We start from the raw sequence: 11285 nt of genomic DNA, 5'->3' as shown, positions 1-11285 counted from the left end.
CTAGCAGTAAAGAGGCGACTCCTTCTAGTGCAATAAAAGCTATGGAAGGCAAGGAAGCATGTTTGATGGAGATAAGGAGTTATTAGTGAAGACATACAATACAATTTTATTATGTTCGGCGGATAAGGTTCTCAGAGAAGTCATTGAAGAGAAGATAGTGGCTAGATTATGGTTAAAATTAGATAGAAAATATATGATCAAGTCACTCACAAATATATTATGCTTAAAGTTTCGGCTTTACTACCTACACATGAAAGAATGCTTGTCCATTAATGATCACTAGATGAACTCAATCGATATAACAAATATTAGCATTCCAATTGATGATGAAGATCATGCTCTTATTCTATTGTGCTCACTATCACACTCGTTCGAAAACTTTGTTGATATCATGTTGTAAGATAGAGAATCTCTTTTAATTAGTGATATAAAAGATGCTTTAAGGAGAATCAAGGAACGGCTTGATTGCTAGAGGTAGGAGAATGGAAAGGGGATCTAGTAGTAAGAGCAAGTCTAGATCAAAATTAAAAAAAAAATATTCATTATTTTCATTGTCACATGGAAGGGTACATGAGAAGACTATATCCAAAGAGAAAAGAAAAGGGTGAAAAAAGAAACTCTAAAGCTAATGCTACTGTAGCATAGGGAACTTCTGTTGGTGCTGGAAGTGAGATTTTCTTAGTATTAGTAGCTTTGGAAGACAGTGGCTCCTTGATTCTGATTGTATTTTTCATATGACTCTTAATACAAATTAGTTTTCTACCTATTAGACTCGAAAAAGAAAGTTCTTCCATCGTAGTTGGTGTTGGAACAATTCAAACTAAAATATATAATGTATTACGAGGATCTTAGAAGCTTGGTACTTTTTAGAATTTAAAAAGAATCTGATTTTCGTAGGTATTTTAGATTCTTAAGGATATAAGTATATTGGTGATAATAGTTTGCTTAAAGTCTTTAAGAAAGCACTTGTAGTGATGAAAAAGATCAGTTAATGGCTTTGTTGTCTAGAGATACAACCCAAGAGGGAGGAGAGGTGAATTGGGTTTTTCAAAACTTTTAGAAATTTAAACAGGTATGTGCAGAACAAAAATATATATACTGTAAGTGCAGTGAATTAATGAGCAAAAAATAAATACAAAGAATGAATAAGATCACATACACAAATGCAGAGTTTTATAATGGTTTGGTGTCAATTTTCAACACCTACATCACTCTCCAAACAACCTTCTTGAAAATTTTACTATAATCCACAGATTACACTAAGATTGTTTTCTGAATTTACAATCTGAATTCAATTGGTTTTGCGGGCTCACCAATTAAAATCTATCTCCAAACCACTCCTAGACTTGTACAAATCCAATTCAAGGCTTGGATGAGCCTATGCCCCAAGTTTCAAATCCTATTGAAACTTGAAATACAGAAAATGTAGGTGCAGAAATTTAAATACAAACATAAACTCCTTTTTGAGCTGATGTGAGACTTTGATCCACAAGATGAGAGGTTGGAGGGTTTTTGCAATGAATGCTCCCTTCCTTCACTTGAGAATGGCTTGATTGCATAGCAGGTTGGATGGTTGAAAGGGAGTAAAAACTCTTTAAAGCTCTCTTGAAGGGCTGAACAGAATTTTGAATGTTTTTCAGACTTTCCTATCTTGTTGCTTTGTTTCCTTGAGTTTTCTTGTTTTAATAATAGCTTAGACACCCTCTAATCTAAGTTAGTATCATTAAAAATGGTTTGTAACATTGGAGTATAAAAAATGGCCCTTTGAAGCTTCCCGAAATAATTCTACAACTTTCTAGAAACTAGCTGTTAAGCCTGTCAGAGGCTGATGAGAACTCATCAATTCTTGAGTTAACTCAAGATCCTCATGAGTTGGCTTATGGATTTCTTGAGTTGGCTCATTCGACAAGGTCAGAAACACCTTCTCTATCTTTTTCGTGCTGTGCCAGTCCTGCATGCCTGAGTCGGCTCATACTGTGCCTGAGTCGGCCTAAGATTTGTGCCAAATGCTGAATGTATACTAGAGTCCATATGTGTGTTTGAGTCAGCTCATACTATCCCTGAGTTGACTTAAGATCTGTGCCAAATGCTGAAAGCATGCCAGAGTCGACTCATCATTTTTTTGAGTTGGCTCAAAACCTTATTTTCTTGAAAAATATTTGGCTTGACCTCTTTAACTCTTTCTTCTTGAATTTTTCATTCAAAAATATGAAACTTCATTTAGATAGGGTCCTAGCTTCCTGAAACTTCTCTTAAATACTCAACAATTCATTAGTACCAAAATATACTAAAGATTTTATTATTCATCAAAATCAAATCTAGGATCAACAATCTCCTCCTTTTTGATGATGACAAAATTTTTGAGTGCATGCATAATATTTTCAAATTCATTCAAAGTAAAAAAAATAGACTTATCATTATAGTATCATATCACAACAATTTGACATCTTAAAGGAAGATTTAGAGTTATGATTAAAAAAAAAAATTCATATCATAGGTAGAGTTTCTCTCTTTCTATAAGTATCAATCATTTCAAATATAAGGATCCTCCCCTATTTATTTGTTAAAAGCAATTTGAGCCATTATGAGTCAATTAAAATCTTATGTGCCACTTTATACCAATTATAAATATTTTATGTGCCATTTTGTGCGAATCTAAGCTTATTTAAATGCTTTATGTGTCGTTTGTGCCAATTTAAGTTATTTCTGTGCCAAAGCCATGTATATTATAAATGCCATTACTTTCTTGTCTCTTCCTTTTTGTCATCATCAAACTCATAAGAATGAAATATTAAAAGTTAGCATTCACTAATGTAGAAAAGAAGTATAATAATCATAGAAGTATGTACTGTATACAAGAAATGGGACACATTCAGTACAATCATCACTGATACCTTCATACAACTGAAAACATAAATTTAAGTCCTAGAGCACACATAGAAATAAAAGCATCATAACTAAGTCCTAGAAGATCACCTAGGTTTGATCCTCATCGGATGAGACCTCATAAGTGGTGGAGGAACTAGTCCTAGCGATGGAGAAACAAGACCTACTCCTAGTGCAGGTAGAGGGACCTCCTACAACTGCTCTGGAGTAAGTCCTAAGGGGTCTAGGAGGTGGTTGAGTGGAGGTGGAAGGCTGGATGGGTGCACTTTAGGGTGGTTGGGAAGAAGGTGGTGGGACAGGATCAAAAGTGATATCCGTTACTGCTGCCTCTGCCCCTATTGATGCCGCTATTACTGCTGCTGTTGCTTCTGACCCAGGTGGAGCATGAATCCTTAATAGAATAACCAGCTACCCCATCGAAATCAGTAGTGATGTAGTGAAATCCTGGGGCACACCAGAACTATCTCTCTACTCTAAACTATCAATCCGTAGGGCCAGAAGGCAAACCTTTGATGACAATCTGCCAAGCTCAGTCTGAATACCCTCCATCTGAGGTCTAAGGCCCTCCAGAATAAAGTAACCAATCCTCGCTATCTGGTCATCATCAGGCTGCATATGGGCCCGTTAAGCTCCGACTGAATGGCTGGGGGGAGTCATGAAAGGATCTGATAGCTATGTTGGAGGAACATCAAAAGGAATGTCTGCCTAGTGACTCGATCCTCCCTCATCCCTAGCCTGCTGCTGCTGCTGCTGCTCCTATCTAGAGACACATCTGATCCATCTCTCACCTACTTTGTGGCAACCCATACGAACCAAAGGTCTGCTCATCATAGGTGTCAGTGTGACATAGATCGACAAACAGCTCCCCCTCAAGATTGACCCCTACCTCTAGGAAGACTGAAGTCAGGGCTATGCGGTAAGGTAGATACGCCCTGGCTCGGCCTACACCATTTCTCATCTGGGTGAAAATCAATAATGGGAGATTCAGTAGCTGTCCCCGAACAATACAATCCATGATCCCTATAACTTGATCCGGGATAAGGTCAAATCGATCAGTCTTGGGGAAGACAATCCAAGCAACCATGTGACTCAGCACCCCATCTCTATCGATAGACATTAGCCTAAGTTCATTGATTCCTCCCACATTCTGTCTTCCCAAAATTAGCTGAAGTGCCAACTCCTTATTGTATGGATGGCGAGGTGCAACACCATTAACTGGTAGCCCCCAAATCTGCCCTAGTCTCTCAGGTATGAGAAGGAAAGTCACACCTTTAATGGTGACACCAAGGTTCTTATCTCCCCTAGCCATGGTCCGGTAAAACTCACGAACAAAATGAGAATAGGTGGGCTGGTTCATGGAGAAGAATCTCTCCCATCCTTGCCTTCGGATCCAATTCCCTATCCTAAAATCCTCTTCATCAAAGAATCAAAAGTTGACACTTTGACCGATTGTAACATGCCGATCAAGAAGAGATATGGCAGAGGGACTAGGAACAGGGGATCAATGAGGAGCTGCTATACCTTCCTGATAATCTGAGTCACTGTCCCTTGAAGATTTATACTAGGTTTGAGGCAACCTTTGCTTGAGAACCAATCACTTAGTTCATGGCTCCATTGCACACCATGATGGAAAAATCCAAAGGAATCGAAGAAAACGATAGGTGGAGGTTGATTGGGGACCAGAGGAAGGTTAGAAATAGGATTCTAGGACAAACAATGGAAAGGGTGAAGTGAATCGAGAAGGAGAAGACTCGGTTTAAAAACAGTATTTCTGACCATGAGTCGACTCAAGTATAAGTCAACTCAGACTAAACCTTGAGTCGACTCAAGCTCAAGCAGAATAAAAATTTGATTTTCAAGGGGGGTTCAGAGACAGAGTTTAAGAGGATTAGTGTGGATAAGAATTGAATGAAATAGACCAATAGGCTTGATGAATCTATAAATTTTGAGATAATTTAAGCAAAAGGGTTACAAACACCTAATTCTCTTCTAATCATGCTGAATCTATCTTCACCAAGAGATTTGATGAAAATATCTGCTAATTATTTATCAGTACAAATAAATTCTAGCAATACATTATCATTTTAAATATGATCTCTTATGAAGTGGTGTCTTATTTCAATGTAGTTAGTTCTTGAATATTGAATAAGATTTTTAGTTAAATTGATTGCACTTATATTATTACATCTTATGGATATCTCATTTAATTTAATTTTATAGTATTCTAGTTGTTGCTTAATCCACAAGATTTGAGTATAATAACTTCCGACTGTGATATACTTAGCTTCTGCCATGGTTAATGTTATAAAATTTTATTTCTTACTGAACCAAGAGATTAAGTTAATATCTAAAAATTGATACGTTCCACTAGTACTTTTTCTATCAAATTTGCAACCAACAAAATCAACATAGAGTATATAATTAAAGCAATTGATGAGTTCTTAAAATACCATAAACCAACAATACATATTTTCATTAAATATCTGATCATTTTTTTGACTGCAAATAAATGTGATTCCTTAGGATTAGCTTGATACATAGCATACATACATACACTAAATATTATATCGGATCTACTAGTAGTAAGATAGAGTAAGGATCCAATAATATCTCTGTAAAGTTTGTGATTGATACTCTTACCATTCTCATCTTTGTCAAGTTCGTATGAAGAGCTCATCGGTATATCAAGAGATTTAGTGGTCTCCATCCCATATTTTTGATTATTCTTTGATGTACTCACTTTGATTGATGAAGATTTGCTCTTTGGTTTGCTTGATTTGGAGTTCGAGAAAGAAGTTTAGTTCTCCCACTACGGTGAAAATGGTCATTAACGACGCTATTAAGGTTATTTTACGATGCTAATAAGCGTCGCCAATATCCTTTACGACGCTTCAAAAAGCGTCGCCAAAGCGTCGCCTATGTAAGAGTGGAGACGAAAAGCGCCGACGCTTTTTAAAAGCGTCGTTATTTTTTAACGACGCTTTAAAGCGTCGTAAAATTAACTTTTAACGGTGCTTTTTAGCGTCGTTAATGACAACGCGTCCGCCACTCTACCAAGACGCTTTTTGAAGCGTCGGCTGTTAGGTTTTTTGCGACGCTTATAAGCATCGTTAAGTAGTGTTTAACGACGCTTTTAAGCATCGTTAAATGCATTTCTAACGACGCTTTAAAGCGTCGTTAAAACAAAATTTAACGGACTTTTTAGCGTCGTTAATGACTGCACTCTACCAAGACGCTCAAAAAGCGTCGACTTTTTTATCTTTAACGACGCTTATAAGCGTCGTTAAATTAAATTTAACGACGCTTATAAGCGTCGTTAAAGGTTTTAAGAGAAAAAAAAATACAGATTTTATATTCCAAAAAAAAAGAATACATACATTCCTGTACAAAATTATATCAATTATTCTAACATAAACCTGTACAATCACCACCATTCACACCTGTACAATCACCACCATTCACACCAAAAGCAAACTTAAATAGCAAATTTAACCAAACCAAAAGATATTATTTTATATAAATAAAAATAAAGTACTAATCGTCCATTACAATCAAGAGTAATATAAATAAATATAAGAATACAATAAAAATAAAATAATATCAATCTGCAGGCGGATGGTCGTCGTTGTCTCCACGTGACGTGCCGCTGTCTCGACGGGTGCCTGATGTGCCAGGAGCCTACAAGAAACATATCAAAAGCATGATTTGCATATCTATAAATAAAAATATATAAATTATTAAATTAATATAAAAATATATATTTAATAATATGTGTTTACCTGAGATGGACCATACATCTCTAATAAAGATGTAAGCCGATCAATCTGTCCCCTCATGGCCTGCATCTCGGCACGGCTCTGTCGCATTTCCTCCATCTCAGCGGCACGACTCTGTCTAATCTCCTGTATCTCCGCCTCGAGTCTGCGAACGCGTGAATCCTGAGCATCTGCTGCAGCATGCTGCGTATATCTACTAACCTCAGATAACTGAGTAGGGGTGACTCCTACTCCATAACCCCTCACTCGCCGTAGCGCTCTGGTCCCATCAACTCTGTGAACACCTCGGCCTCGATACGGCTCTGCTGCGTAGATGCTGCGGACTCGTCGTCACGCTCCGCAATGAGAGATGTAGCCCTCTCCTGTATTTATTTTGAAAACAAGAGTTATACATTAATAGCTAACAAAATTAAATTTAAATCATTGGAAAAAATAGAATATTAATAATGCCGTACATATAAATCTCTCGACTCATCTCGAACAAAAGTACCATCCTGATGAGTATGAGTCATCCGGTAAAACTCCACTTGTCCGGGTTCCCTCCCATGCTCATCCACCTACACAAATAATTTTAATTTTAAGCAAACAGTTATAATAATTTAAAAAAATATATGAGTATCATGATACAGACATGATCCACGATACATAATGATATTAGTTATATAAATATTTCAACATAAAAATTAAAAGTTAATTATGAAAGTTTAAGGAACATACAAACTCCTGTCGGAGTCGTGCATAACTCTTCGACCCCGATGTATGAGGAACAGACTGAGCTACTCGTGCAGCTCTACCAATAGCAGAATAAGTCTGTAAAATAAAGTAAAGAACTTGTTATATGTATAATATATAATAAAAATCAATATTTTTATAAAATATTTAGAAAAAAAGATAATAAGCAGATAATATACCTGTGCCCTCTCGGAGAACCAATAATGAACCAACTCCATCCACTGATGAGGGGGTACATCAGGAGGACAATTCCTAGCAACCTCCTCCTCTGTCATACCCTGTCTCATATAGTCCTTCTTCAATTGTGCTCTATATTCTTTCCATTTGCGGTTGAGAGACTTCATTACAAAATCATGAGTGGATGGAGGGAGAACAAACTTGCTCTATAAAAAAAAAAGTTAAATGAAATAAATTATATAAATGATTAACAATTAATATACAGTATGAACATCAATTCATTACCTCTATAACTCGGAGGAGCTCAACTTTGTACGTTGGAAGCATGTCATTCCATTTTGCATAGCCCAACGGACATAGCTGAGGCCTCCGAGCAACAGTCCCCAAAAATGAAGTCAATAAGCAGGCAGCTTTCTTAATTGGCTGACCTAGCTGATTGCACTCCACAACAATCCTCTCGCCCTCACGCATCTGCCACACATCTCGTACTACTGTGGTCCGCATCTGGGGCGTACTCTCCCGGATCCGTCTGCAAAAAATACATAAAAGTAACTATATCATAAATATACATAAAATAAAATAAAAATAAAATTACATGAAAGACAATATATACCCTGCACGTGTATCTCATCATCTGGCTGATGAACAGGAGGATCGTGCTGTGCTGATGATGAAGGACAGGGCTCAGAATGCTGTGCAGCTGAACTGGCCTCAGGCTGCTGTGCTGAAGAAGACGTACCGGCCTCTGTCTGTGAAAACTGGAACTGCACACCAGCATATCGTCCCCTGCGACGCATGATGTCACCTAGCATTTATATAAATAAAAGGTAGAATCAGTTAATATATGGAGTAAAATAACACAATAATTAATGCAAAATATATACATCATAAATAATTATTACCAGTAACAATCAAGCAGTAGTGTTTCCTTCAAATTCTGTTCTAACCAACGTCGTCGTAGCATTTAAATCATCAGCTGGCACAAAATTGTAGGGCATACATTGTGTATAAGTGTCATCGTCATCATCCTCCACTTGGTTTCCCATATCATATAAGTCTCTAGGTTTTGTTTTGATGACAGTAAACCAATCTTTATCTTTTGCATCTTGTACATAAAATACTTGACGAGCTTGAGATGAAAAAATGAATGGGTCATCCTTCAATAACACACCAGTGTGTATCAACCTTGAAAAATTTACAAGTGTAAATCCATTTGCATCTTGTTTCAAACCCCTTGGTGAGTTTATGTCTATCCAATCACATCTAAACAGTACTACTTTAAATTTTCCATAATAATCCAACTCATAGATATCTTTAAGTGCACCATAATAGGATTTTCCATCCGCTTCCACCATAACACCGCTATTCTGTGTTTTTCTAAATTTCTCCCGTTCTCTAGTATGAAATTTAAAGCCATTAATTATGAAACCGTTATATCTATTCACAATCTTGTTAGGTCCTCGAGCAAGAGCTATTAGTTCATCTGAATTATTTGTCTCCATCATCTTTGATACCTAACAAAAAATGATATGACGAAGTGCAGTTGAGTTATCTGATATTAAATATGTATCAAAAATTAATATATCTCATAATTAAATATAAATCACACCTGATTCGAAAGCCACATAGGGAATAACTCGACCAACCATCGCTGTTCAATCCTTGCATTAGGACGAATGTTATGATTGGCTCGTCTCTGATAAATTAAAAATTCACTGCATAAAATATAAATATATCATTTAGAACATTATATCTAATATAAAATTTAAATTTTGATGTCATTCCTTAAATATACTAACCTGCAATGGTCAGATATTATGTCACTATGAAGTAACACATAACGATGTGCTTGTGCTAAGGATTTTTGATCAAGTACAATACTTTCAGCTCTTCCCAAGAATTTTTCAGCAGTTAAGAACTTATACAGTTCTGCATTCTCCACAAAGTCATTATGCCGTTGAGGTCGACTAAAAATAGTCTCTACACCTTGAAGATATCTTGAACAAAATGTCAAACATTCATCCGCAATATATGCTTCAGCAATCGAGCCTTCGGGATAGGCTCTATTTCGCACATAATCTTTAAGACGCACAAGATACCTTCAAGAATTAAATATTTATTAAAATATCAGTATGCTGTTGTTTCTAATAAAATTATCAAAAGATTTAAGGTTTGCAATAATACCTCTCAATAGGATACATCCATCTATAATGTACCGGTCCACCAACTTTAACTTCTGAAGCTAGGTGAATGAGCAGATGTACCATAATAGTGAAAAATTCAGGAGAAAAATCTTTTCCATCTGACAAAGTGTAATTGCAATATCGGATTCTAACTGATCAAGTTCCCGAGGATCAATAACTTTGGAACATAATGCCTTAAAGAATGACGATAATCGAAGTACAATTGTAACAACTTGTTTCGGCAATGACGATCTTAAAGCTATTGGAAAAATATCTTGCATCAATATGTGACCATCATGACTTTTAAGATTTGAAAGTTTTCGATCCTTTAGATGCACACATCGTGAAATATTTGATGCATATCCATCAGGTACCTTGATACTTTTCAAAACTCCAAAAAATTATCCTTTTCTCGAGCAGACATTGTGTAACATGCAGGAGGCACATAAATTCTATCATTAGCAAGCATTTTAGGATGAAGTTCCTGTCGGATACCCATTTCTTTTAAATCAAGACGTGCCTTCATGTTATCTTTGCTCTTTCCATCAAGATTTAAAAATGTTCCAAGTAAATTATCGCAAACATTCTTCTCTATATGCATGACATCAAGATTGTGCCGAATAAAATTATGTTTCCAATAAGGTAAGTCAAAAAAGATACTTCATTTTTTCCATAAATGTTTACTGGGCTGTTGTGTAGATGCTATCTGTGTGTCTTCCTCATTTTCATCCTCGAAATAATTGTCTGGATCTTGAAACACCTCTGCATCTATAGTACTGATACTGACTTCTCTGGTAACCCTTCGTGCACTGAGCTTTCAACATCATCCCTTCCTCTTTTTTTAGAGGACTTTGAGTGCTTACCATAGCTGTAATTGATGCCATCCATTTGTCTATGAACATCAGTTCCAAAAGGTGGAATAGGGGCACATCCCAATTCTATAGTACCATCAAACAAATCTTTCTGAAATCGAAACGGATGATTTGCTTCCAACCATCGACGATGTCCATGTAACAAAATTTACCTCCATGTTTTAACCAAATTGAATGTGTTCAATCTCCACAACAAGGACATGCGACCCGTCCCTTTGTACTCCAGCCAGATAAATTGGCATATGCTGGAAAATCATTAATAGTCCATAACAAAGCTGCCCGTAGTTTAAATGTTTGGCCGTTGGAAGCATCAAATGCATCAACACCCTCCCACAACTGTTTCAATTCCTCTATCAAAGGCTGTAGAAAAATATCAATATCATTGCCTGGACCCTTATCTCCTGGAATAACCATTGACAAGATAAGTGATGATTGTTTCATGCACATCCACGATGGCAAATTGTAAGGTATCAAAACGACTGGCCAAGTGCTGTAGGTAGAACTCAGGGTCCGAAATGGATTGAAGCCATCAGAAGCTAAGCCAAACCTAACACTGCGAACATCAGAGGCAAAATCAGGATGCCTATCATCAAATGCTTTCCATTGAAGACTATCTGCTGGATGTCTCAACATTCCATCCTTTGTACGTCCTTCATCAT

At 36.6% G+C, this 11285-nt stretch overlaps 1 protein-coding gene across 2 annotated transcripts; it reads right to left on the bottom strand.

The window, feature by feature from the left end:
* Positions 1 to 6373: 6373 nt before the first annotated feature.
* LOC140859396 (uncharacterized) lies at positions 6374 to 8052 on the bottom strand. Of its 2 annotated transcripts, XR_012142846.1 has the most exons (5): positions 7857 to 8052; positions 7380 to 7777; positions 7118 to 7219; positions 6682 to 7024; positions 6374 to 6564 (listed from the first exon to the last, which is right to left on the bottom strand). XR_012142846.1 is itself a non-coding variant. In XM_073261058.1 (4 exons), the coding sequence occupies exons 1-3, from the start codon at positions 8040 to 8042 to the stop codon at positions 6905 to 6907; spliced, it is 408 nt and encodes a 135-aa protein (XP_073117159.1). In that variant the 5' UTR covers positions 8043 to 8052; the 3' UTR covers positions 6374 to 6564; positions 6682 to 6904. The 2 variants fall into 2 exon arrangements, 1 of the variants encoding a protein (XP_073117159.1); XM_073261058.1 differs by lacking the exon at positions 7380 to 7777.
* Between the last annotated feature and the right edge of the window lie 3233 nt (positions 8053 to 11285).

Source organism: Elaeis guineensis, chromosome 7, assembly GCF_000442705.2.
Source record: "Elaeis guineensis isolate ETL-2024a chromosome 7, EG11, whole genome shotgun sequence".
In the NCBI taxonomy this organism is placed as follows: Eukaryota; Viridiplantae; Streptophyta; class Magnoliopsida; order Arecales; family Arecaceae; genus Elaeis; species Elaeis guineensis.
The sequence above is the reverse complement of the archived record's forward strand: the minus strand, read 5'-3'. Positions and strand labels throughout refer to the sequence as shown.